Source organism: Mesoplodon bidens (assembly GCF_964165515.1).
Source record: "Mesoplodon bidens genome assembly, chromosome: 17".
Taxonomy (NCBI): Eukaryota; Metazoa; Chordata; class Mammalia; order Artiodactyla; family Ziphiidae; genus Mesoplodon; species Mesoplodon bidens.
The window spans coordinates 1,504,172-1,532,152 of NC_138174.1; the positions used below are offsets into that span (position 1 = coordinate 1,504,172).

A 27,981-nucleotide genomic window follows, 5' to 3' on the forward strand; every position below is an offset into this window, starting at 1 on the left:
AGGCCACATTGGGACCCTGGATTCATCTTGAGAGCAGTGGGAAGACACTGAAGGGTAACTTTTGAAGTCTGAAAAGCCAGAAGCATCCTAGTTCTAGGGAACAGAAACTAAGATCACAGGAGGAGAGTGGTAAGGGCCAGGGCAAGAGAAATTCTGGTCAAACTGAATTGAGGGGCCATCACAGGACAGGTGGAGACACCCAGCAGGCTGTCGGAAATGATTAATGGAACGTTCTTTATTTCCCATCTTCAAAAACCTGCTTTCCCTCACACCCCCTGTGGCTGCAGCACCAGTTCTTTTCTCCCTTCTTGAGCAAAACTCACGAAAAGCGCCGTCTCAGGCCGTGATCTTTGCTTCCTCACCCCCGACCTTTCCAGTCCACTCCAGACGTCCGTCCGGAGCACTCTGGCAGGATTAAGCAGTGCTGTCAGTAACAGCAATTTTGCCAAGTCCGGTGGTAATTCTGTCTTGTCTTGGATTCTCAGCAATATTGATAGAATCGATCACTCGGCTTGAAATATTTCCTTCCTACTTCACCAGCTGCTTCTTCATCTCCTTTGCTAGATTTTTCTGCCTCTTTCCATCTTCTGAAACGGAACTCCAGGACTCAGCCCTGCGTGCACTTTGAATATACTCCCTCCCTCAAGCAATCTGTCCACTCTGTGGACTTAGGTACACAAAGCCGTGGTAAATAGTGTATAAAAGGCTGATATAATTTGGGAGTCACCATCGTATACAAGGCTGACCAGAGCTTACCTGGAAAAATAAAACTAAATATCTTGAATTTTACATTGTACCAATATTTAGCAAAAATTATTACACAGTAGTTCCTAGAACAAAGAATAAATTGTTTTGTTTTAGTGGCAATTTTCTGACAAAACAAAGATTCACAATGTGACAGGTCTTCACATTTGACTTTCAAGGCCCAACCATAAAAGAGGATAATCTTTGCTGCATCAACTTTACTTAGACCGGAAGGATCTTGGGCTCCATGGACAGGGCAGCCTGGAGCTCTCAGACAGCTCTAGAGGCACAGCGGACAGTCCAGAGATGAGCACCTGGCCAGGAGTCCTAGGACCCTCCACAGAGTGAGGCTCAGGCTCTGTTGGGCTGCCGAGCTGGAAGGGGACCTGGAGAGGTTGCAGCCATGTGCTGGTAACAGGTGATTTGAAAGGATGAAACTGACAAGTAAAAACAAAACATCTGTCCTGACAGCAGGCACGTGTCTAATTCCAAATGTCCGAGACACCTACTTCAGTATAGTTACCTAGGCCTGTAAATTCCTCTCTCCCTAAATTAATTTAAGGTGTCATTTGTAAACAACAGTGCCTTAAAAGAGCATTGTTGAAATAAAAGGTGTAAAAGACTTGGGATAGTCATGATAGGACACAGAAGGGCAGGCAGAGCTAGACCCAAGGAAGAAGCCCAGGTCTAGCAACAACTGTCTAGTAGCCCAAGAAGACTGAAAGTGGCCTTATCTGAGTAGCAAACAGTAACGTTTAAATTTCAAAAATTATTTATCCTGCTTCCTAGTATTACTTAAACCATACTCTTCCATTAGGCGGGGTAAATTTGAAATCAGTGAAATAGTAATGATCTTTCAAAACTGAGTAACTGAACTACATGTCAACAAGACTGAGGTTAGACTAAATCAAACTTAATAAAAAGCATTTTATGACATCAGTGTCCATGCTCATCTTTAATGTGAGTTGGATTTTCAGAAGGGGAAAGATGTCGGGGAATGTGAAAAACAAAGTAAGAGCAGATTTGCTTTCATCTCATTCTGTTCAGTTTCTATAATGGAAGGATGGATCCACTACAATTTCTGTAGAAAGATACAAATAGAAAATATCAATTAGGTATAACCAGTAGCCTTCAACGAAACAAATGACACGACACTGAAGCCATCTATTTTTACACTCATAATATGGTTGGGAGTAGATTCCCAGTGACACTGTAAAACATGGTAGTGTGGGAGCCTGAGATGCAGGGATCATGAATTCTGGACCAAAAGAGAGACGGGCTGTTACCTAGCTGGTGGATGTCAATTACAAGTGTGTATTAACATTCCAGTGTTCTCCTCAGATAACAAACCTAGTCCCTTTAGGATGGGAACATACTCACTTTCACCAGTTTTCTCTGTTGCCAGCGTCTCGGACATGCTGTCCTTCACATCGAGGAAGGAACACTTTGCTGGGTGGCACTTCTCTAACTGCTACCGGAGTAGCTAGGTTTGAGTTGTATTTTGATAAAATCTAAAAGAAAGCAAACTCCTTTCACCAAGTCATATGAACAACATAATATAAATTTCGAAGCTGTTATAAAACATTCAAGAAAAACCAAGGAAAATTTGAAGATCTGGGTTATTTAAAACAGAATATTTAGCAGCACAGACGTTCAATGGCACAGAGATGGAGATATCAGAAGTTTAACTTGGGTGTAGCGGGGATTTCTAAAACTTCTAAATGTACTGCTGGGTTAACGGAAGCAAGCAGCAGTGCATCCCTGAGAGCAAATCAGGCCTTTACAAAGACGTTAGGGAAATCTATATAGGAAAGAGGTGAAATAAATGCTCAAAAGAAAGATCATCAGCTATAAAGATAATAAAAACAAGAATCTGAAATATCAACTATGTTTTTTTTTTTGTGATACGCAGGCCTCTCACTGTTGTGGCCTCTCCCATTGCGGAGCACAGGCTCCGGACGCGAAGGCTCAGCGGCCATGGCTCACGGGCCTAGCCGCTCCGTGTCATGTGGGATCTTCCCGGACTGGGGCACGAACCCGTGTCGCCTGCATCGGCAGGCGGACTCTCAACCACTGCGCCACCAGGGAAGCCCTTCAACTATGATTTTTTCACAAAGAGGTAACACATTAAATGCAAGGTTTCCCTCCTTTAACACAGAAATGAAGAGAGAAGGATCACTATGGCAAACTGGAAACTGTATATAATGCCTATAGACAGAAGATGCTCCTTTCTCCCTCAGTTTATTATAGGGCCAAGAATGCAGAAAAGACAGAGAAAGAAGGATAGCAAATACTTTACTGATATCTTAGTATGAGTCCCTTCCAATGGCTTTTGGGTATTTCCCCAAGTAGCTTTATCCTTCTCCATAAGCTAGGAAGGTCTCTAGAATGGTTATTAAGAATTCCATTTGCTTAAGCAATAACTCCCCAACACCGTAACTTTTATCAAGAGGGGATGCTCAAAGAATCAGGCTGGTGGTTATTTAGTAGAGTCAGTAGTTGCTATAAACCAGTAACAGACTACCGGTAAATTATGTTGTACTAAAGAATCAAATATTCTGTGGGAACTCCCTGGCGTTCCACTGGTTAGGACTCGGCGCTTTCAATGCTGGGGCCTTGGTTCAATCCCTTGTCAGGGAACTAAGATCCCACCAACCTCACGGTGGCCAAAAAAAAAACCCAAAAAGAATCAGATATTCTAATATATTTAAACAAATGTTTCTCAAACTGAGGCCCAAGACATCTCAAGTTCAAGAAACTGTGATACAAGTTATTCATGATACTCCAACTCTGGAAAACTGGAGGGTAAATGACATATCTGACTTTGCTAGAAACACCAATGGAAACAATGGTCACCCTGGTGATCACATTTGAACAATGATTAGAAAATATTATAAGAATACATTTCAGAACATGAAGTTAAAGAGAAAATGCCTCATGAGGGAACAAAGGCATGATGACATCACTAGGTTGTGCTCAGCTCTGAAGAGCCTTAGCCAGGTGGTCTTAGACAGGCTTAACAGCCCAGAATTTAGATTTAGATCCAAACGAGCACATTAGCCCAATGATAAATAACACAGTTAAATATCATTTTCAGGTATTTTCGCAGAAAACAAACAAACAATAGCCTAGAAAAATAACCTGGCGAATATCTTCTGGAATTGTAGTTACTTCTGGAGGTGTAGGTGTTCTGAGCAGATTTTCATAAGAAGAAATCGTAGGAGAAGAGGGATCCGCAAAATTCTCAAAGCACTCGTCTGAATTTAAAACTAACGATGTACTGTCTTTCATTTCCAAGTCATTTGATGAACTATTTGTTTTTGATAGTGGATAATTTGTGGCTACCTATAGAATAAAAAGAAATAATTAAATTATGGTGGTATAAAGTAATATAGTAAATAAAAATTGTTAGTCAATTGTTAGTTCTGTTGTGATCTCTAAGTAGGCCCCAAAATGACCCCCTCTTCCCTGACCAAGAACTAAATAAAATCAAGGACACAAAGAAATGGCATGTGGAGGAAAAAGTACCATCGTCATTACTGACGGCTGAGCAAGAGCTTCATGTGAAATCTAAATAGGCCTGTTGGCTGAACCCCAGATTTAGACGGATTCACCACCCAGACTCAGGCAACACTATCCTGGGCCAGGTAAGAGTCGTAGGATGATGAGCTACGCCCTCACTGCTGCCAAGGAGAAAGCCCATTCATGCCAACCCGCCCCGTCTCCCTAGGGCAGAGTCAGCAACGAGGCCAGGAACATAAGCAGTGGATTACCACAAGTCGCATGGTGCTATTTAAATTTAATTATACATTAATAAAATTAAAAAAACTGAAAATTAGCACCTCGGATGCACTAGCCACATTTTACCTGCTCAGCAGCTAGCTACCACACTGGATAGCACAGATTACAGAACATTTCCATCACTGCTGGAAGATCCACTGGACGGCCCAATCTACCATATTGGTTGTCTTAAGTGTTCATACCAACTTTAAACAGGGATGAGGTTCTGATTACACTGTAAATTTGTTCAATGGGAAAAATTTGGAAAAAAAGGCATAAAAATCACCCATAGATAACCACTTTCTGGTGTGTTTCTATCCATTCTTATTCCTTAAAATAAAATATATGTGTATGTGTGTATATACATACACATACATATCATTTTTCATATCATTAAATATTTCTTGAAGACATTCTATATGTTCTTATCTGTTTTTCAAAACATCCTAGTCACATGACACTGGCTCTTATAGATTTACCGTAATATATTTTGCTTTCTGTTTATCATTTGACATTTAGTTTGTTCCCATATTCTGCTCTTATAAATAATGCTATTCTTCCCTCTATAACTTCATGGTTATAAATCTTTGTCCCAATGTGCCTTAGAATAAATTCTGGTTAAACGGTATGGAAAAATTTTAAAGCTCTTGATATTTGCTGCCCGAATGACCCTCCGGAAACACTGTAAATATACTCCTAAAGGCTACAACAGTCTACGTTTTTTTTTTTTTCTTTGCGGTACGCGGGCCTCTCACTGCTGTGGCCTCTCCCGTTGCGGAGCACAGGCTCCGGATGCGCAGGCTCAGCAGCCATGGCTCACGGGCCCAGCCGCTCCGCGGCATGTGGGATCCTCCTAGACTGGGGCACGAACCCGTGTCCCCTGCATTGGCAGGCGGACTCTCAACCACTGCGCCACCAGGGAAGCCCCAGTATACGTTTTTTGAACAGACTGTTTGAGTCTGGAAATAGTGTATCGGATTCACTAGGGAAAAGATTAGCACTTTCAATTTTATGGAAGTTTACCAAAGCTGTGCTGTTCTTTGTAGAAGGGATTTTCAAACCAGGAGTGCAGAATGTAGGTGCCACGGGAGAATGTGTATGCTCGGCATCTAGAAGACACATACAATGGCATGAAATACATATTTGAAAATAAGGTTGAAATAAAGATTTTAACTTTTATATTATAATCTTTGTCAGTTTAATTTGTGCACTTTATTTTTAATAACTTAAGAAATTATAACTCTTGTGTACTTGACATGAAAAAACAAAACTGTCATATTCACAATCTAATTATCATTAGCCCTAATAAAAGTTCAGCAGGGTTGCAAGTTGCAAATACAATACACAAAAATGAAGTTCTAGTATAAGATCAACAAACAATAAAAAATATATTTGAAAAAGAATATTTTTCACAATAGCAACAAAAAAGATAAGATACCTACATATAAATCTGTTAAAAGCTGTGTAAGACCTTTATGGGAAAACCAAATTCCTGAAGAAAAAAAAGGAGGAGGAAGAGGGCAAGGAAGGCCACTTGCCCTCCGAGATATAAGGACTTCCTCTAAAGCTGTAGTAACTAAAAGCAGTGTAACACTGGCCAAGGATGGAAGAACTGGCTATTGGAACAGAAGAGAGAACCTAGAAACAAGAACATGTGTATATGGACATTTGCTATCTGTAACAAAGTATGCAAGCACCCTAAAAATACCAAAGAGAAAAAGTAAACATGTTAGCAAAATGATCAAACTGGCAAAAGTTTATTAAGTCTAATCATCAAGTGCTGAAAAAGATGGAGAAACAGGAACTCAAACACTGTTGGTGAGAATAAACCACAATAGCCACTCGACAGTGGCAATTTAGCATTTTCTAGAATAAGTAAAGATGTGCATCCCCTTTGATTTAGAAATTCTACTCCAAGATGTGAGAGACATGTGTCCAAAGGACAATTTAACTAGAGCACTGCCTGTAATAGTACACAAAAAAACAAAAAAACCAATTTAACTATCCCTTAAGAAACAAATGAATAGGGACTTCCCTGGTGGCAGAGTGGTTAAGAATCTGCCTGCCAATGCAGGGGACACAGGTTCAAGCCCTGGTCTGGGAAGATCCCACATGCCACAGAGCAACTAAGCCCATGTGCCAGAACTACTAAGCCTGTGCTCTAGAGCCCGTGAGCCACAACTACTGAGCCTGCATGCCACAACTATTTAAGCCCACGTGCCTAGAGCCTGTTCTCCACAACAAGAGAAGCCACCGCAATGAGAAGCCCGCACACCACAACGAAGAGTAGCCCCCGCTCGCTGCAACTAGAGGAAGCCCACACACAGCAATGAAGACCCAATGCAGCCAAAAATAAATAAATAAAATTATAAAAACAAAAAAACAACACAAAACAGAAAACCAAGGAGGCTGAAGAATAACATTCTAAAATATATCTTACAGGAATCTGAGGGAAAAAATCGAGGAATTAGGAGAGAAGTAATATTATTAAAGAGGTAATATCAGAGAATTTTCCAGAATTAAGGACATGAGTCCTTAGCTTGAAAAATCATGGCTTCACAGGCGAATTCTATCAAACATTTAGAGAAGAGCTAACACCTATCCTTCTCAAACTCTTCCAAAATATAGCAGAGGGAGGAACACTCCCAAACTCATTCTATGAGGCCACCATCACCCTGATACCAAAACCAGACAAGGATGTCACAAAGAAAGAAAACTACAGGCCGATATCACTGATGAACATAGATGCAAAAATCCTCAACAAAATACTAGCAAATAGAATCCAACAGCACGTTAAAAGGATCATACACCATGATCAAGTGGGGTTTATCCCAGGAATGCAAGGACTCTTCAATATATGCAAATCAATCAATGTGATACACCATATTAACAAATTGAAGGAGAAAAACCATATGATCATCTCAATAGATGCAGAGAAAGCTTTCGACAAAATTCAACACCCATTTATGATAGAAACCCTCCAAAAAGTAGGCATAGAGGGAACTTACCTCAACATAATAAAAGCCATATATGACAAACCCACAGCCAACATCGTCGCCAATGGTGAAAAACTGAAACCATTTCTACTAAGATCAGGAACAAGACAAGGTTGCCCACTCTCACCACTATTATTCAACATAGTTTTGGAAGTTTTAGCCACAGCAATTAGAGAAGAAAAACAAACAGAAGGAATCCAAATTGGAAAAGAAAAAGTAAAGCTGTCACTGTTTGCAGATGACGTGATACTATATGTAGAGAATCCTGAAGATGCTACCAGAAAACTACTAGAGCTAATCAATGAGTTTGGTAAAGTAGGATACAAAATTAATGCACAGAAATCTCTCGCATTCTTATACACTAATGATGAAAAATCTGAAAGTGAAATTAAGAAAACACAACCGGGCATCCCTGGTGGCGCAGTGGTTGAGAGTCTGCCTGCCGATGCAGGGGACACGGGTTTGTGCCCCGGTCCGGGAAGATCCCACATGCCGCAGAGTGGCTGGGCCTGTGAGCCATGGCCACTGAGCCTGCGTGTCCGGAGCCTGTGCTCCGCAACGGGAGAGTCCACAACAGTGAGAGGCCTGCGTACTGCAAAAAAAAAAAAAAAAAAAAGAAAACACTCCCATTTACCATTGCAACAAAAAGAAGAAAATACCTAGGAATAAACCTACCTAAGGAGACAAAAGACCTGTATGCAGAAAATTGTAAGACACTGATGAAAGAAATTGAAGATGATACAGATAGACGGAGAGATATACCATGTTCTTGGATTGCAAGAATCAACATTGTGAAAATGACTCTACTACCCAAAGCAATCTACAGATTCAATGCAATCCCTATCAAACTACCACTGGCATTTTTCACAGAACTAGAACAAAAAATTTCACAATTTGTATGGAAACACAAAAGACCCCAAATAGCCAAAGCAATCTTGAGAAAGAAAAACAGAGCTGGACAAATCAGGCTCCCTGGCTTCAGACTATACTACAAAGTTACAGTAATCAAGAGAGTATGGTACTGGCACAAAACAGAAATATAGATCAATGGAACAGGATACAAAGCCCAGAGATAAACCCACGCACATGTGGTCACCTTATTTTTGATAAAGGAGGCAGGAATATACAATGGAGAAAAGACAGCCTCTTCAATAAGTGGTGCTGGGAAAACTGGACAGCTACATGTAAAAGAATGAAATTAGAACACTCCCTAACACCATACACAAAAATAAACTCAAAATGGATTGAAGACCTAAATGTAGGCCAGACACGATCAAACTCTTAGAGGAAAACATAGGCAGAACATTCTATGACATAAATCACAGCAAGATCCTTTTTGACCCACCTCCTAGAGAAATGGAAATAAACACAAAAATAGACAAATGGGACCTAACGAAACTTAAAAGCTTTTGTACAGCAAAGGAAACCATAAACAAGGCGAAAAGACAACCCTTAGAATGGGAGAAAATATTTGCAAATGAAGCAACTGACAAAGGATTAATCTCCAAAATTTACAAGCAGCTCATGCAGCTCAATATCAAAAAAACAAACAACCCAATCCAAAAATGGGCAGAAGACCTAAACAGACATTTCTCCAAAGAAGATATACAGATTGCCAACAAACACATGAAAGAATACTCAACATCATTAATCATTAGAGAAATGCAAATCAAAACTACAATGAGATATCATCTCAAACCAGTCAGAATGGCCATCATCAAAAAATCTACAAACAGTAAATGCTGGAAAGGGTGTGGAGAGGCGGGAACCCTCTTGCACTGTTGGTGGGAATGTAAATTGATAAAGCCACTATGGAGAACAGTATGGAGGTTCCTTAAAAAACTAAAAATAGAACTACCATACAATCCAGCAGTCTTACTACTGGGCATATATATACCCTGAGAAAACCATAATTCAAAAAGAGTCATGTACCACAATGTTCACTGAAGCTCTGTTTACAATAGCCAGGACACAGAAGAAACCTAAGTGTCCACTGACAGATGAATGGATAAAGAAGATGTGGCACATATATACTATGGAATATTACTCAGCCATAAAAAGAAACGAAATTGAGTTATTTGTAGTGAGGTGGATCGACCTAGAGTCTGTCATACAGAGTAAAGTAAGTCTGAAAGAGAAAAACAAATACCATATGCTAACACATATATATGGAATCTAAAAAAAAAAAAAAAAAGTCATGAAGAATCTAGGGGCAGGATGGGAATAAAGACGCAGACCTAGTAGAGAATGGACTTGAGGACACGGGGAGTGGGAAGGGTAAGCTGGGACGAAGTGCGAGAGTGGCACGTACATATATACACTACCAAATGTAAAATAGATAGCTAGTGGGAAGCAGCCGCATAGCACAAGGAGATCAGCTCGGTGTTTTGTGACCACCTAGAGGGGTGGGATAGGGAGGGTGGGAGTGAGGGAGACACAAGAGGGAAGAGATATGGGGATATGTGTGTATGTATAGCTGATTCACTTGTTATAAAGCAGAAACTAACACACCATTGTAAAGCAAGTATACTCCAATAAAGATGTTAAAAAAAAAAGAAAAATCATACTAAATTCTAAACATAATACATAAGAATCTTATAGACTACCAGGGAAAAAAGACAGATTTTCCACAAAAGAAAGCTAATGAGACCAATAGCACTCTGCTCACCAGCAGCTCACCAGGTCACAATGGAATACTTTCTTTAAAACGTTCAAGAAAAATAAGCTGTCAATCTAGTCGTCTATATCCAGCTAAATTATCATTCAAGAATGAGCAACGACATTGTAAATCAACTATACTTCAATAAAAATTTTAAAATAATAACATAAATGATAGCACAGGGGGGAAAGAAAAAGAATGAGTGACACAAAAAAAGGGAAATCTAAACCCAGAAGGAATGAGTGGGATAAAAGCAATGGTAAACAAATTACTAAATTTTAGTAAGTAGACTATAAAAGCTATAATAATCACAATTTCGTGCCATAAAAATAGGGTCAAACTAAATACAGTAGAAACTTTATTAACAAGCCTCCACTTAACCAAATTACTAATGGGTAAACGTAAGCATTCTGTTCCTTCCATGAAATATACTGCTGATGGTATATTAAAGGATATTAGTTGGTAAGCTATTTTTTAGAAAATCCATCCCATTTCAGAAGGCCTAAAGATATTCTCCTTTATCATTTTCTAAAAAGTTTATAGTCCACTGGGAATTGATTTCTGAGTATGATGTGAAGGAGGTAGTGGTTCATTCTTTCTAAAAAAAAGGCCTCTATTCAATATAATCATGCTCTTATAAGTTGAGCTCAGCTTACTATGAGTCAGTTGTATTTTTTTTAAATCCATTTATTTTTATTTTTGGCTGCTTTGGGTCTTCGTTGCTGCGTATGGGCCCTCTCCAGTTGTGACGAGCAGGGGCCACTCCTCCCTGTGGTGCACAGGCCTCTCACTGTGGTGGCCTCTCCTGTTGCAGAGCATGGGCTCCAGGCATGCGGGCCCCAGTAGTTGTGGCTTGCGGGCTCCAGAGCGCGTGCTCACCAGTTGTGACACACGGGCCCAGTTGCCCCGCGGCATGTAGGATCCTACCGGTCCAGGGCTCGAACCCGTGTCCCCTGCATTGTCAGGCAAACTCCCAACCACTGCGCCACCAGGGAAGCCCCCAGTTGTATTTTTTCAAACCTGTTTATGCCAGCAATATTTGTTAATTTAATAACAAGTCAGTGCAAATAGCACAAAAAAAGAATTTTTCTGAAAACACGTCCAAAACTTTGGAAAGACCTGATAGACAAGTTACTTTAAAAAATTTTCCAATAAATTTGGTATAGACCAGATGATTATAAATAATTATTCAGAGAAATCATAAAACTCTAGGATTTTTCATTTTATATTATGTGAAAACCAGTGTTTTCATGTTTGCTGGGACAAATATGAAAACACTACATGAATATGATTTTAAGTTTTTGTACTATTAAAAAAACCCAAAATTTGAAACGGTAGCTGATGTATTCTGGGAGTGGTTTACATAAGGAAGATAATGTAGAAATCTAATCAATAGGCTGAAGCTAAACTAAAACAAAAAAAGGTATTATTGGCTCTACATCAAAAGATTGGTGAATGGGGCTTCCCTGGTGGTGCAGTGGTTGAGAGTCCGCCTGCCGATGCAGGGGACGCGGGTTTGTGCCCCGGTCTGGGAAGATCCCACAAGCTGTGGAGCGGCTGGGCCCGTGAGCCATGGCCGCTGAGCCTGCACGTCCAGAGCCTGTGCTTCGCAACGGGAGAGGCCACAGCAGTGAGAGGCCCACGTACCGCAAAAAAAAAAAGATTGGTGAATGAATATATATTTATATGTTTTAAGTTAAAATGTTAAAAACAAACAAACAAGCTGAAAAATACTGAATACAATCAGGAAGAGTATGAAAAGCATTCCAGAAAATTATATTTCTCTTGTATGAAATCATGCTGAACCTGAATGCAATGGCACTTCCTATAATTCAGTATTATGAACTGAAAAGATGCAGAAGGCTGTTAGAATGTCTAAGGTGATAGAAACTTTTTTTGTACAAAGATAGTCTGAAAAGAGTACAGCTGAGAAGTAACTTGATTTTCACACTTACCATTTTTTTCCAATGGCTGGGTTATGGGGCCAGGAGTGGCAAAGATATTATTGTTGGTCACTGGTTCTGTTTCTATGGCCCCCTTACTGGCGTGATTCATAAGGAAATAATAAGGTAAAAAAAAAGTGAATATTTAACCTCTGGAAAAAAATTTAATCTTACTATATACCATCAAGTCTGGACAAATATTCAGTTATGTTTTATGGAACAGTAGTCCCACGGAACAAATTGTTTTTTTGTTTTTAAATGTATATCCATGCCTCAAACAAAGGTTAAGAACCATTTTGTATTGACAGTTTTGACTTAGAAGTGGGTTCAAAGTTTTTAACGTAGGGACATCCCTGGTGGTCCAGTGGTTGGGACTCTGCACTTCCTCTACAGAGGGGCACAGGTTCAATCCCTGGTCAGAGAACTAGGATCCAACATGCCATGTGGCCAAAAAAAACCAAAAACACCTGATTTAAAGGAAAGCTATGAGTTCAACTCATTAGTTCAAACATAGGAATTGTATAGCTCATGGCTTCAAAAATCATAAAGTGGAATTTTATACCAGTATACAGATAGAGATTAAGAACATTTTTTTAGACTAAGAAGACTAATCCTGCTATCTTAAGGTAGTTCTAGCCAATTACCCAGATGTCTGAAATACAGTTATAAAGAAGAATATCACTGAATACTAGAAGATGGTTCAATTAACCAACTGTCCTAGTATAATTTACTGAATAATCTTTACTTCAAAAACACCTTCAGTATATATTAAGTTATTATGTAAATTAGAGGCTGTCTCTGGGCTATTCTGTTCCTGCAATAGGTCCATTCTGTCACAATTTTATACTGCTTTACTTGCTGTAGCTTTATATATTTTAATAACCAGTAGGTTAAGTCCCCTCATTACTGTTATTTTTCATTATTTTCTTAGTTATCCTTACTTTTTATTCTTCCAAATAATTTTAGAAAAATTCTGTTAAATATCCCTCACTTTCTACCTTAAAAAAATCCCAAGGAGGTTTTATTGTAATTGTATGATATCCATAAATTAAGTTGATATGATTGAACATCTTAATAATATTCAGTCATTCTATTCAGGAATATGGTCTATTTTTTCATCCTAATTTTCCCTTTATATAACTCAGAAATATTTAATGGTTTTATTCATATAGGTCTTTCACATACAATTGGCATGAGTATTTTACCTTTCTGTTTCATATCTGAATGACTTCCCCCCCTGTATTTACCAATTAGTTATTAATAAAATATAGGAAAGCATATTACTTTAAATAGTTATAACTATATAAAATATATCTTATCAATATATCAGCTTCTTTCTTGAACTTTTATTATTTCTATAAATTTTAGATGTGACTTTCTCGAGTTGCCCAGGCACAAAACATGGCCTAGAAATACATCAGAGTAATACTTATTTCTGTTTCCTATCTCATTACATTGGCCAGAACATCAAGAATGACATTAAAAAAAAATGTTTAATGGTGGTAACAGATAGCTTCACTATTAAGTTAGATATTCATATTGTTTATTATGTTAATGAAGTATCTTTCCACTTAGAATTTGACCAGTTTAAATGAAGAACAGGTGTCAAATTTCATAAAATCCCTTACTGAGGAATAATAATAGGATAATCTATTGAGACTATCCTAGTTTTTAATTAATTTTATTTATGGCTGCGTTGAGTCTTTGTTGCTGCGCATGGGCCTTTCCAGTTGCAGCGAGCAGGGGCTACTCTTCGTTGTGGTGCATGTGCTTCTCATTGTGGTGGCTTCTCTTGTTGCAGAGCACGGGCTCTAGGTGCACAGGCTTCAGTAGCTGTGGCTCACGGGCTCAGTAGTGGTGGTGCATGCATGAGCTTAGTTGCTCCACGGCATGTGGGATCTTCCTGGACCAGTGCTCGAACGCGTGTCCCCTGCACTGGCAGGTGGTTTCTTAACCACTGCACCACCAGGCTAAGTCCTCTACTTTTTTTTCTTGTTGAATCATAGAAATGGTGTATTTTATGAGTTCCCAAATACTAAACTATCTTTGCATTCCTGGGATAAGCTTAAGGTGGAAGTTATGCATTATAGTTTTACTATTCTGTAGAATACAATTTATGAGGTTTTTTTTTTTTTTTTTTTTTTTTTTTTTTTTTTTTGCAGTACGTGGGCCTCTCACCATTGTGGCCTCTCCCGTTGCGGAGCACAGGCTCCGGACGCGCAGGCTCAGCGGCCATGGCTCACGGGCCCAACCGCTCTGCGGCATGTGGGATCTTCCCAGACCGGGGCACGAACCCGCGTCCCCTGCATCGGCAGGCGGACTCTCAGCCACTGCGCCACCAGGGAAGCCCTAATTTATGAGTATTTTAATTGGGATTTTAACATGTATAGTATTATACCCTATAGTATTTCTAATAGCTTGAAAAGTAAAAAATATAGCCCATAGTTCCTAATTTTGCCATTTGCACTAATGTTTAAATAAAAACCAATTCTTCAACATATCAGTTTTACCCTTCTGAAAATATTTTGTAATGACATTTTATCTTTAGTGTTTACTGCCTTCACTTTTCCCCACAATTGTGGGGTTTTCTTCTGACACTTTGAGTTGAATGTTTATTTTCCTTCTTTAATAACTACAGTTCTTAAAGGTATGGATTTATATGTGGTACTGTGATATGCGGTATTTTCATTTTCATTGTAACTAATTAATTACCACTTCCATACTAATCACTCCCCATCTCTTTAGTCTAGCATGGAATTCATCACTGCGCTTCAAATTCATATTAAAATACCTAAGCTTCAGAGCACCTCAAAACCAACATGTAAGGAAACTCATCAGCTTTACTGCAACCCAAGCTGCAGGTATTCCTATTTTAGTTCCCTAGCATCACTTCAGGCAACAAAACAGAAATCTGTGATTTACCCAAGATCCTCTTCTGTTCCCAAGTCTCCATACCAAATCAGTCATACGTTTTTTTGTTTTTTCTTTTTTGCGGTACACGGGCCTCTCACCGTTGTGGCCTCTCCCGTTGCGGAGCACAGGCTCCAGACGTGCAGGCTCAGTGGCCATGGCTCACGGGCCCAGCCGCTCTGCGGCATGTGGGATCTTCCTGGACCGGGGCATGAACTCGTGTCCCTTGCATCGGCAGGTGGACTCTCAAACACTGCGCCACCAGGGAAGCCCGGGTCATAAGTTTTTAATAATTTTACTTTTATTTTATCCCTTCTTCTCTATCCTACCATATACCATCTGTTTTCAGGCTCTTACCATTCCTTCTATATCTTATAACCTGAGGAAACTAATAGCTCACACTTCACTGATGGAATTGGTGATTCAGAGAAGTTTGAAATATGAAGTATCTGAAAATCTCTGAAGGAAAGATATTGTCTGAAACATATTTCTTCTAGGGAAAAAAAATCAATAAATACAAAAGATTTAGAAAGTTAGATAAAATGCTTCTTTTAAGAAAGCTGCTTACCTGTTATTCTTCACATTTTTAAGTCCCATTGTATAATCTTCATTTAAACACACAGTATATTCAGAGATACCAAAGTGTTCTAATTTAGGAGTCACACACTCAAAATCATCCATCTTTAGTGCACATCTGGGAGTTTTTACTAGTGGCCGTTTGGAAAACGGAGTTACAATTTTTGGCTCTTCCTTCTCGTTGTTTACTGCCTGGGGAGGGTTTGGCAGCACTTGGGATATGATGTACCGTTCAAGTCCAAAATCGGAAAGTTGTGGACTACGTGGAGGCTTCTCAGAAACAGAACTGCTTGGAGGAGCAGAATCTGACAAATCACCCTTCTCATCAGGCTTCTCAGGATTTTCCTGTTTATTGGACTCTGGTTTAGAGTCAATGACTTCTTGCTCATCCACTGGGAGGAAAAATCAAGGTCATATTCTGGTCAAACATCAGACTAGAAAATGTCATATACTAAAACCACATAAAACAGCTCCATTTGAAATGTCCCAAATCAGCAAAGGTCCTGACTCTCTCCTTATTTTCTAAGGTTTTATTTCAATTGTCCCCTTAAATTTCTGACATGTACTGCCTTGTCCACCCATATCTCATCTAGGGGATACATTAGAGAAGGGGAGTAAACTAAAATGTTAAAAGATGAAAAAACAATACCCACAAATAAAAGTGTAATTTCCTTACTTTCTCAGTTAATGTGATTTACCAGTCTTTCTTAACATATTATGAAACTATCTTATCATGTAATGACATTTAATTACAGTGTGGCGTTAACTACAATCTAGATTTAACACAAAGTAAAATAATATTATTTTAGATTTCTAACTTACAGATGGCCTAAGGTAAAAAGGAAAGACTGTTACACAAATATAAAATTTTAACCTAAGTCAGTCTGGAACACCTGTATCAAAAACCTAGTTGAGAGAAATCAGAGGAGAAATTAGTGAGACAAGTAGTTTCTCGATCTTTAATAGGTTATATCTGACTCCAGACCCCCATATGCTGAACCACTACGCTGTACATTTCAGACTAAATAACTTCACTAACAACTATACTTCTTCCCACAGTCCTCTGCCATTTCCTGGGTACACCACTGGTTAACAAGTTTGGTGTGGAACTTAGGTTGGATCCAGGATAGCACTTACAATGCCAAGAAAGAGTTCAAGAAGGAGAAATACGCTTTTGGTGTGAGAGACAACAGAAAGTGAAAGAGGATATGTAGAAAGAAGGTAAGTGGATTTGGTCAGGATTTGGGCAGAGATTAATTTAACAAATGATAGGGCTTCGGTGAGACAGCGAGACAGCAAGGTATAAAGGTATAAAGTAGAGAATGGAATGGTGGAAGAAAATGCAGAATGACAAATATAAAATGTGTATTAAAGAAATGTAGTATGAAGTAGAGAAGGAAAATTAACCAGTAATTGGAAAGGGCTGATAGAAAGAAGAGACAGGAGAGGGTGAGATGAAGGAAGAGAAACTAAAATGTATTTAGAATCCGCGATGGGATAGGCATTTTTTTTTTTTTTTTTTTTTGTGTGTGTGGTACGCGGGCCTCTCACTGTTGTGGCCTCTCCCGTTGCGGAGCACAGGCTCCGGACACGCAGGCTCAGCGGCCATGGCTCACGGGCCCAGCCGCTCCGCGGCATGTGGGATCCTCCCGGACCGGGGCACGAACCTGCGTCCCCTGCATCGGCGGGCGGACTCTCAACCACTGCACCACCAGGGAAGCCCAGGATAAGCATTTTTATATTTAATTTTTACTCCATTTAATTTTCATATTAACTGCTCCAAGCACAAAAAAATCTTTGAATATTTTTTCCTCATTTAAAAAATTAAGGTACTTAACAACATTCTGGAGAACATTCAGCTGATAGAATTTAAAGAGCCAAGATCTGAACCCACATCTTTTGATTCTAAATGCTGCCATATGTTTAAGCATTCGGAGGCAGTTAATAAAGAGATTTGTTTTAGATGATTTTGAACAGATAACATTTGGTTGCTAAATGAAATATTAATTGTAACAAACACACATATTTATTGAAAGAAATGGGAAATAAAATTTTCGAAAATTTCCTGTTTGTTGCATCCTTTTTAAGAAAATACCGGGAAGGGACTTCCCTGGTTGGTCCAGTGGCTAAGACTCTGTGCTCCCAGTGCAGGGGGCCTGGGTTTGATCCCTGGTCAGGAAGCTGGATCCCACACGCTGCAACTAAGACCAACGCAGCCAAATAAATAAATAAATATTAAAAAGAAAATACTTATACTTTTTTTATTTTTTAGGAGTTATTACAGATTGAAGGAAGTGAAGGATTGAAGGGGGTACACACTTTTTCTATGAAGATATTACTTTCCTTGTTTTGATTGGCAACCGAAATGAACTAGGATAGGATATTGTTTTTTTGTGCATGATAAGCCACGACATGTTAAACGTGAAGGATGCACCATTAAAAAAAAAAGTTATAAACTTTGATTTTGTGGCTTTTGGCCCTTGGAAGAGCTGCTGATTCAGAGCTGTTCTGGCATTGTGCTTTCTGTTAATTTTGAGAAATGTTATAAGAACTACCAAAAAACCTATTGTTGAATTTATTACAAGGCTGTCACTGATGAGTTTAATAAAATAAAGTTATCACCATTATTACTACCTCTTAGGAAGGTATTAGCACCTCTAGTTCACTAGTGAGGAAAAGCAATTTAGAGAAATTATCCAAGGTCACACACACGTAGTAACTGGTGGAACCAGTTTCTGAGTAACCAAAGTCAACCTGTCCACACCAAAGTCAACTGAACTCTTTCCATTATACCATGTGGATTATTTAATACACCTTCATATATATCCTCGATATATACATATTTGTTGAATCTAATTAATGTTTTATTTATGTACAAAGACTCTCATAACAGAAATGAAGACACTGAAGCATATTGAAATTAGTTACTCACAATTATGGGCATAGCAATAATAATAGTTAACAATGGGTGATTAGCATACGAGGTACTGTTCTAAGCAAATTTTATCTCATTTAATCCTTATACAGCCTCAGAGGTAGATACTATTAAACATATCTACTTTATAGGACTTCCCTGGTGGTCCAGTGGTTAGGACTTGGTGCTTTCACTGCCGTGGTCCTGGGCTCAGTTCCTGGGCTCAGTTCCTGGTCGGGGAACTAAGATACTGCAAGCCATGCGGCGCGGCCAAAACCAAAAAAATTTCTCTCATTTATAGATGAGAAAGTGAGGTACAAAGTTAAGTAACTGGTCAAAGATTAATACAGCTAGTAAGTGGTGAAATTAGAGATTTGAACTCAGGCAGTTTGACTCTAAATTCTAAACCATCATGCTATCCTACCCTTCATTAGAATTTTAGAACTAAAAAGGACTTTAAGAATTTATATAGCCCAAAATCTCTCATTCTATGGAAGAAGAAACCGAGAACGAGAAAAGTGAAATAGCATGCCTTAAGGTTGGTCTCTCAGCTGTTTACTGGCAGAGCTGACCAGAAACCAACTATCCTCAAGTCACATAGATTTATCTTGTACCCTTCTTTCATCTAGCATTGTGTTGGTTCTCATCCAGCATTTGCAAAGGAGAGCAAGAACTGTCTTTATGTTGCACCACTGATCGGCACTGCATCCAGAACACAGTGACTGCTGAATACATGATCAAAGGACTATCACATAATGGCAGAGTCAGAACTAGAAACAATGGCCAAGCCTATAGTAGTCTTAATCATGCTGCCTTCTTTCTTTAATACTAAAACAAATGCTATAAAATGCAAGTTATTCACACCTGAATTTTCCTTAGCACGTGGACTATATCCATACTTCTGGAAAAACTCTCTTATTTTCATGATGTCCATTGAATTTTTTTTCATCAGTACTTTTGTTGCCTTTATGAAACCAATGCTTTCTTGACTTTCCAAGCTTGCTTCATCAAGAAGAATACTGACATCATCCTTTTATGAGGAAAGAAAGTACATTTTAACTTTTGACTAAGTCTAGTTAGTTTTTTTAAATGACCACATAAAAATGATAAATTAATATTGTAGGATTGATACCTTTAGAGTCCGGACTTCGGAATGAAGGTCATGTAAAACTCTCATTGGATAATCTTCAAAGTCTTCAATATGAATATTGAAAGAAAACAGTATAACAAGGAAAAGGAGGAAAAAGAAAGAAAATGTAATTTAGTATAGTTATTTAGAATTATAAAATCCTTGTAGATACTTATTTATAATTTATATCCTGTCATTTGCAAAGAAAAGTGTTAAGACTTTTCTTTAAAATTTTTATTAAACTATAACATACATACAGAAAAGTATAGAAATCATAAGTATATAGTTTGATGAACTTTCAAAGTGAACATACCTATGTAATCAGCACTCAGATCAGGGACTGGAGGAAGGAAGAGGGAATGTAGTCCTACTTAGCTGTTTTTCATTTATGGTGAGCACGTTTTGGTTCCTATTTTTAAAATCTTTGCCAGTGACAATGCTTTTGTTTTCTTCTAAAAGCCTTATTGTTTGGCCTTTTGCATTAATTAAATTAAATTAATTAATTTATTTATTTTTGGCTGCATTGGGTCTTCGTTGCTGCACGCGGGCTTTCTCTAGTTGCGGCGAGCAGGGGCTACTCTTCATTGCGGTGTGCGGGCTTCTCATTGCAGTGGCTTCTCTTGTTGTGGAGCATGGGCTCTAGGCACGCGGGCTTCAGTAGTTGTGCCACGCGGGCTCAGGAGCTGCGGTGCTTGGGCTTAGTTGCTCCACAGCATGTAGGATCTTCTGGGACCAGGGCTCAAACCCGTGTCTCCTGCATTGGCAGGTGGATTCTTAACCACTGCACCACCAGGGAAGTCCTGGCCTTTTGCATTTAGAGCTACAATCCATCAGGAATTGATTTTTGTGTATGGCAAGAGGTAAGGATCAAGATCCATTCTTTTTTTTCCATATGAGTGTGCAATTGACCTGGCACTGAAAAGACATCCTTTACCCACTGTACCATCACTTTTCTTATTAATCAGTTTGTCATATACCTAACATAGAAGCCGTTTTTAAAAAGATTTCTCTTTTCTAAAATATGCCTCCTTTCAAGACTATCTCCTTCCACCTGTTAAAAGTTGACCAATTTTCACATGTGTAGAGATGTGGATGGACCTAGAGACTGTCATACAGAGTGAAGTAAGTCAGAAAGAGAAAAACAACTATCGTATATTAATGCATATATGTGTAATCTAGAAAAATGGTACAGATGAACTGGTTTGCAGGGCAGAAATAGACGCAGATGTAGAGAACAAACGTATGGACACCAAGGGGGGAAAGTGGGGGTGGGCTGTGGTGGCGGTGGGATGAATTGGGAGATTGGGATTGACATATATACACTAATATGTATAAAATGGATAACTAATAAGAACCTGCTGCATAAAAAAAAAGTTGACCAGTTTTCATTAGAAAAATGCAAATCAACAACACAATGATATTGTATTTCATACCACTAGAATGACTATAATTAAAAGACAGACAATTACAAATGTTGATGAGGATGTGGAGAAATTGCATCCCTCATTCATTGCTGGTGGAAATGTACAGTGGTGCACTTTGGTAAACAATTTGGTCGTTCCTCAAAAAGCAAAACACAGATTTACCATATGACACAGCAATTCCACTTCTAAATGCATACCAAAGAGGACTGAAGACATTATGTTCACATAAAGCGTTGGCACACGAGTGTTTACAACAGCATTAGTCATAATAGCCAAAGTAGAAACGACCCAAATGTTCATCAACTGATGGATAAACAAAATGTGGTAAATCCATACAATGAAATATTATTCAGCAATAAAATGTAATGAAATACTGATACATGCTACCATGACAGGGATGAACCTTGCAACACTTCGCTAAGTGAAATGTCAGTCACAAAAGACTACAGATTGTACAATTCCATTTATAGGAGATGTCCGGAATAGGCAGATCTGGAGAGACAGAAAGCAGATCAGCGGCCGCATAAAGCAGTGCGGTAGGTGGGAGCAAGATTCCGGGCAGTGACTGTCAACAGTGACCGGGGTTTGTTTCGGGGGGTTATGAAAATCTAAACTCGGTGTGATGATGGTTGCACACCTCTGTGAAGATACTGAAAACCACTGAATTGTATCCTTTAACATGGTGAATTTTATGAGATTCCTAACTGATCATAGAAGGCGAATTTAAGGGATGTTCATTTTCTCTAATTATCACAATTCCATATTTTCTGTAATACATGCAGGCCAGGAACTGAAAAAATTATTCCAGCTTTTTCTTGTAAAACCAAAAGAAAAGAAAGAATGTGTGTAACCAGGCAATAGATTGGTAAGGAGGTAACTTAGCACAAGCTTTATGGAAAACTATTCAGCTATGTCTAAAAAATCCAAAACCATTAATACAGTTTTGTGTCTTATAGCGTTATCTCAACTACGTAAACAAGGTCAAGGCAACGCTAAAATTAAGGATGGTAGAAAAGCTACTGAACTATTAATAGCTGTGTCTTCTGACGGTGAAGTTATAGCAAAGACTTATTTTCTTCTTTCTACTTCTGTTACCTCAAATTTTTTTGCCGTGCACATAATATTGCTTTCACAGGCACAAGCATAAACATTTTTAAATGGCTGGAAAACTTATAATATAGTTAAAGGAAAATGAGTCTGCGTCTGCAGGGTGCGATATTTTAAGGCGGATTACAGTTATGACGCACAAAATAATCTCAAAATCTGCACTACTCTTGCAACAACTTCAAAAAGTCTCTTAATACAAACGTTAGTGGTGGAGAATTTTGCTTTACCTATATTTTAAAAAGCAGTACTGCGTATTAGCTTTCGTTTTGGCCCTACGGTTTGTTGGGAAAAATACTGACACTGCAACTGTGGACCATCTGGGTGAGACTAAAGTCACTCTACATGTCAAGAACACGGCTGAGCGGCTGCTGTTAAAAGAAACGTTTCATCTTCTCTTGGTCGTATTTTTCTTGATAAGCCCCCACTACGTGCACTTGAAAGCTCGTCGTGTGTAAATGAGCGCGTGCATCGCGAGCCCAGCCTGCCGGCTCGATTAGGGTTTCTAAGTGCGGCTGTTTCTCCGCCTCGCGTCCCTGGTGGGGCAGAGGCTGCGCGCAGTGCTGGGCGGGCCCGGGGGTGCCTGGGGCGAAGGGCGCCGCCGCCTCCCCCGGGAGGGCTCCTCACAGTCAGCCGCCTGTCGGTTGGCCAGTGCGCGCGCCAGCGTCCCTCACGCGGCTCACTCACCGCTGTCCTCTCCGTCCAGCGCTCGCTGCAGCCGGGCCGTCTCGCCGTCCAGGGTGACGGCCAGAGACCGCAGCTTCCCGCAGAAGCCCCGGATCAGATCCATGGACGAGACCCGTGCTCGTCCTCAGCGCCCGCGCACGTTTGAATCCCGGCGCCGGAAACGCCATTGGTTCCGCGACTCGCGCAAGGCCCTTCTCGCGAGAGCTGAAGCTTCGCGCGAGGAGACGGGCGGCGCGTTGAGAAAGCGCGCTTCCGGCTTCCGGCGCGTGTGCTGGCGTGCGGAGGGCGGTCGTGAGGTGCGGTTGGTGAGTGTTGGGGCGCGGGTCGGGGTGTCCTGCGGGCGGCGGCGGGGCTCCCCTCTCCCTTCTCTCCGCGGCCGGCGCTCTGCCGACTCCCGCTTCTGTGCCCTCGGCAGGCGCCATGTTCCTGACCGCGCTCCTGCGCCGCGGCCGCATCCCCGGCCGGCAGTGGATCGGGAAGCACCGGAGGCCGCGACCCGTGTCGGCGCAGGCGAAGCAGAACATGGTCCGCCGCCTGGAGATCGAGGCGGAGAACCACTACTGGCTGAGCCGGCCCTTCCTCACTGTCGAGCAGGAGCGTGGCCACGCGGCGGCCCGCCGGGCGGCCGCCTTCCAGGCGCTCAAGGCGGCGCAGGCGGCCAAGTTCCCCGCGCCCCGGCGGCTGGAGGACCTGCTCGGCCATCTCAAGGTCACCGGGAAGTGGTCCTGACCCGCGCCACGTCGCCTGCGTCCTGCGGCGACGAGCGGGAGTCTCTGGCTCGAGCCCCACGGAGCCCCGGCCAAGCCGAGCGAGTGCCTGCGACGGAGGCCCCGGGCCCGCGCTCCCCACCGCCCGCAGTGTGTCTCGGTCGGATCGCGTCTCGCTTCTCTGTCCCGAGGACGGAACCGGGCGGCGCCCGCGTCTCACGGGATGCGGAACGCAACCTGCGCGCAGCCGCAATAAAGCTGCCGACCGCGCTCTGGCATCTGGGCCTCGGTGCGAGATACTGCCCGGGGGCTTTGCCGTGCATGCTCACTTACCTTCTGCCGACAGGTCTTGCCTAAGCGGACATGAAAAAAAATCTACTTTTCCAGTTAAACGCGCTCCTAAAAATAGCGGTTTCTGGTGTGATTTGCTCCTAAAAGGGTACAATTGGACATCGTCTATTTTGGAGGACTTCCCCCGGAACTAAGAGCCTTTAAGCCAGGCGGCGCAGCCAAAAAACAAACCAAACAAACAAGTGTATTTAAAAAAAATCAGGTTGTCACCTCAATATTGAAATTTAAGGATGATTTATGTACTTTGGATATGAGTCCTTTTTCAGGTATTCTTTTTCCAGTGTTAGACTTTTCATTCTTTTAAGAGAATGTCTTTCAAAGAACGGAAGTTCTTAGGTTTGATGAAGGGGACAATTGAAAATTGTTCAATAAAAGCTAAATTAAAACCTTTTTGATAAAGCCTCGTGTGCTCTGGCGTAGGTAGACCACAGTGTCGTCGCACTCAGGTAGTCCCCGTGGCTGCCCTAAGGATCAGCCCCATCGCTTTCCCAAGGCAACACTGTACCTTGCCACACCTGCCAGGTGACTAAAGCAACAGTCATCCCCTAACAACAACAACAGCAGCTGTTCAAATACAGGACTTTATTTATTTATTAAGTAATCATTATTATGATTTTTGGAAAAACAAGTTTTAAAATGTTCAGCCTTCATGTTAATGTAGGTTAGGCCACCCAAAAGACAAAGCAAAGATAACATTAAGTCATGGTCCAGGGTTACACTTATGAAAAACAAATACAAGATTTACAGGACATATGTAAAAACAACCAAAGTAAACTGTATTTCAAATTTGTTTATATAAAAACATATTAAAGATCACTTTGAAATAGTGTCCACCTTTTCTGTAAATGGGCATAGACTAACCTGCAATCATGTACAAATGTGATAAACTCAACAGCTTTCTGAAGCTATTAATACAAATACAATTCCTTGCTTTATGCAACTCAACAAAATAATATAAAGTGAAGTCGTTAGAAAAATATGGACCTTGCTGAATCTATCTTGCATTTTTAATTTAAGTTGGAAAATATAGTTCAGATCATAAGAAACACATGAATTTTAGATTTACATATTCGCTGTATCTTACAGGATATGAGATACGGTCTTTATTTTGGCTGAAATGCAAAAATATGGTTAATTTCTCTAACAGATTAGTTAAAAATACTTTCCACTGATAGCAGTGCTAGTCCTAGAACAAAATGTAAGCAAAACATTTGTAAGTCAGTTGTCTTATCAGCGCCCCAAATATGCAGATCCTAACACTAAGCCCTTAATATGCATCTGCTTTAAAGATGACTGAAAGGAAATGTCACATGACTGAAAATCTGAAAATCCTACAGTCAAAATCTGCTATTAATAGAAATAAATTCAAGTAAACATTGCATATTTGATTTAAACTAAGTTAAATTAACTTATGACACTTCGGATCATAACCACTAAATCTGTAAAAGGATTTAAAAAAATCATCCATATGCAAAGATGAAACTATACTAGGTAAGCGGTGCAAGTTCAGTGACCACTAAGCTGTAGCTGCTCTTTGGTTTGGCACAGTGACAGTGGTCAGATGCCTCAGGTGCTGAATATTCAAGTAAGTTTGTACCCACATAAAACCAAGTTTCCTGTCTAATTTGTTTTTAATGGCAATGGCAAGACCTGAAATTCAACTTTTATTTTCCTTAAATATTATCACAACTGTTCAAGTGTTTGAAGGAACAAAGACAGTACTAATAAATTTTGACAGGGCTTCATTTTGACCATTTCTCCGCAAAGGTTGGCAGCATTAATCAATCCCAGAGAAATACCGAAGAGTCAGCCTTTTCCTGATTCCCACCATGTGTAGGCCCTTGCCAGTCATTAATATGTACAACTAAATGAAGCCAAATATTTAGAACGTGGCAAATGTTGGCCATAAATTAATTAAACCAAAGGTAACTAAATTAAAAGGCTTTAGCTGAAAATTCCTGAAAAGGTGTTTACTAATGCTATTAAGATGATATTAACATACTGAAAGAACTGAAAAAGAAACACCACAAAAGCACCCAAATAGGTTAAAGGGAAAATTAAGTTTCCTCAGTTGTTAATCAGGTGCATGCAAATCCTTTGACCTGAATGTAAAAATACCCACAAGAAGTACCAGGACATTTCTGAAAGCAGTCACTTAGGTTTAAACGTTTACTACTTCCTTATAATACTCAAACTGCCAAACTGAAGTGATGTTTCTGGTTGGTAAATCGATATCCCTTAACTCTCATAAGTTTTCTAGAATCAAGATTATTAAGACTACAGCGTTGAAATAAAGGTAGAAACTGTATTATAGTATTCCAAACTATTTTCAAAGCTAACTCATTCCTCTAGTTCAAAGGGGAAAAAAATTACTTGCTTTTAACATCTAATATTAATATAGCCCATGGAATTAAACAAATCCTATAAATTATAAACCTGGAATAGTAGGCTATAAAATTTATGCTACATTAGGAGATTATAGAGCTATCCCTAGTATATTGTTTGGCGTCCAGAAGACAACTCCAAATACACCTGTTGGACGAGTGTTAAGTAAGGTATTGTGCAAAATTAGAAATTGAAGAATGTTAAAGGTCGTCCAGTCGAAATCATTCTTAACACCCCTCTCCCCAACCCCATTTTATAGACAAGGAAACCATAACATGTTTTTACAGACTCTGGTTAAAACTGATCTCCACCCACTACTGCAAGCAGTCAGTCATTTTAGCTTGTGTGTGGCTGACTAAGCAGAGTATAAAGGAGGAGTGACATCTGTATATTGTCTCTCCGCTATAGGACACTATTTCTCTTTAGAATTAATGCCACTATCCCTGTCACTTAGATTGGATTTCAAAAGGAAAAGGGGGATAAGTGTCTAGGCAGAAAGGGGTTGCTGTTAGGAAGTCAGATATAAGAGTGGAATCCGCCTCTCAGAGAATGGAAGTTTTGAATGACAACTCAAGTGAGAATTTCCTTCTTGAAAGCAGTGTTACGCTAAACAGTTTTACCCTAGTTCAAATTGTCTTTTATGTTGCTGTTTAAGCTATTATAGGATTACTGTAAAAAGTTTCAAAGCAAATTTCAGTCATTACCTAAATTGAAATTTGAAAGTCAACTCAGCAGCAGGCAGCACTCTGAGAACATACTTGAACAGCTTTCTGTAGCTTGTCTTTCGCTTTATTTTTCTTCTAGCCACTTCTACCCAATCCTACTGTGTCCAGTATTTCTATAGCACACGTAACCTTTGTTTCCCTACCTGTATAAATACCCATGAAAGTTCAACAGGAGAGTATATTGAAAGCAGAAACAAGATAATTTCTTATACTGCCAAATTTTCTTTAAGCCTTGGGCACAACACTGCACATGGTTTAATTAATGCTTAGCACTAAGCCTTCAATGAATTATACAAATATGCTCCATGTTTTAAATGATTAGGTATCTAAATCCTTCTGAGTGTTATTTTATAGCCAACAATAAAAAAAAATCTTTAGTAAAAATGTTGAAAAGTATAAAACAGTAACTATAAATTAGCAAACACCAAGTTGTTTGTAAAGCAATTCTTTTCTTTTTCTTACACAGTGCAAGCACTTTCAGCCACCATACTGACCTAGATGTACTTCACTTAAAGCAAGTTTTTACCTTGTGTTTCTGGAGTGAAAATTTATATGGATACTAAGAACTCTAATAATGTAACTCGGGTATCAAAAGAATACATACGCCACGGTAACGTGCGACCTGACAACTCGTATTATAGCATAATACGTTGTTATGAGTAAATGTTATTTCCAAAGCAAAATTAAGTCACTTTTGTAACTGTAAGTCAGTGTCGAGCAGATGGGCTCATTTAAGATTAAGGCATCTTCCAGCTCTGGAGTAGTGCTTCTGTGGATCCAACAATCTGTACAAAGGTTTCCTTTTTTAAAAAATATATCTTCATTTATACGTCAATTATTCAATTCCACTGGTCATCATCTTGCGTGTAAAACGGAAAATATTCAGTCCATAATGTTTTTACAAACCTATAAAACCAGAAACAATTGAATTATTGATTAAAACTTGA

At 39.8% G+C, this 27,981-nt stretch overlaps 3 protein-coding genes across 7 annotated transcripts in view; 1 reads left to right on the forward strand and 2 right to left on the reverse strand.

Moving 5' to 3' along the window:
• Nucleotides 1-215: 215 nt before the first annotated feature.
• SKA3 (spindle and kinetochore associated complex subunit 3) lies at nt 216-23,032 on the reverse strand. Of its 2 annotated transcripts, none has more exons than XM_081214536.1 (9): nt 22,867-23,032; nt 19,655-19,716; nt 19,387-19,552; nt 15,601-16,000; nt 12,135-12,220; nt 5,548-5,633; nt 3,886-4,089; nt 2,125-2,255; nt 216-405 (listed from the first exon to the last, which is right to left on the reverse strand). In XM_081214536.1, the coding sequence occupies exons 1-8, from the start codon at nt 22,967-22,969 to the stop codon at nt 2,127-2,129; spliced, it is 1,236 nt and encodes a 411-aa protein (XP_081070662.1). In that variant the 5' UTR covers nt 22,970-23,032; the 3' UTR covers nt 216-405; nt 2,125-2,126. The 2 variants fall into 2 exon arrangements, with proteins under 2 accessions (XP_081070662.1, XP_081070661.1); XM_081214535.1 differs by having other exon boundaries at nt 216-1,825; nt 22,867-23,030.
• Nucleotides 23,033-23,107: 75 nt separating this feature from the next.
• MRPL57 (mitochondrial ribosomal protein L57) lies at nt 23,108-24,314 on the forward strand. Its single transcript, XM_081214547.1, has 2 exons — nt 23,108-23,171; nt 23,282-24,314. The coding sequence occupies exon 2, from the start codon at nt 23,287-23,289 to the stop codon at nt 23,593-23,595; it is 309 nt and encodes a 102-aa protein (XP_081070673.1). The 5' UTR covers nt 23,108-23,171; nt 23,282-23,286; the 3' UTR covers nt 23,596-24,314.
• Nucleotides 24,315-24,491: 177 nt separating this feature from the next.
• ZDHHC20 (zDHHC palmitoyltransferase 20) overlaps nt 24,492-27,981 on the reverse strand; it is a 73,857-nt gene continuing 70,367 nt past the window's right edge. For all 4 annotated transcript variants that reach the window (XM_081214538.1, XM_081214537.1, XM_081214541.1 and 1 more), the window contains one exon: nt 24,492-27,940. In XM_081214538.1, the coding sequence (XP_081070664.1) occupies nt 27,933-27,940 (8 nt within the window). In that variant the 3' untranslated portion in view covers nt 24,492-27,932. The remainder of the gene's footprint in view (nt 27,941-27,981) is intronic.

Bases quoted from the DNA above. Each gene is read 5' to 3' on its own strand.
- SKA3 (XM_081214536.1), bottom strand. From the start codon at position 22,969: ATGGATCTGATCCGGGGCTTCTGCGGGAAGCTGCGGTCTCTGGCCGTC. The intron at 12,221-15,600 runs GTAAGCAGCTTT...GAATCACGCCAG, and splicing joins AAAAATGTGAAGAATAACAG to TAAGGGGGCCATAGAAACAG. The intron at 4,090-5,547 runs GTAAACTTCCAT...TTTATTCTATAG, and splicing joins CAAAGAACAGCACAGCTTTG to GTAGCCACAAATTATCCACT.
- MRPL57 (XM_081214547.1), top strand. From the start codon at position 23,287: ATGTTCCTGACCGCGCTCCTGCGCCGCGGCCGCATCCCCGGCCGGCAG.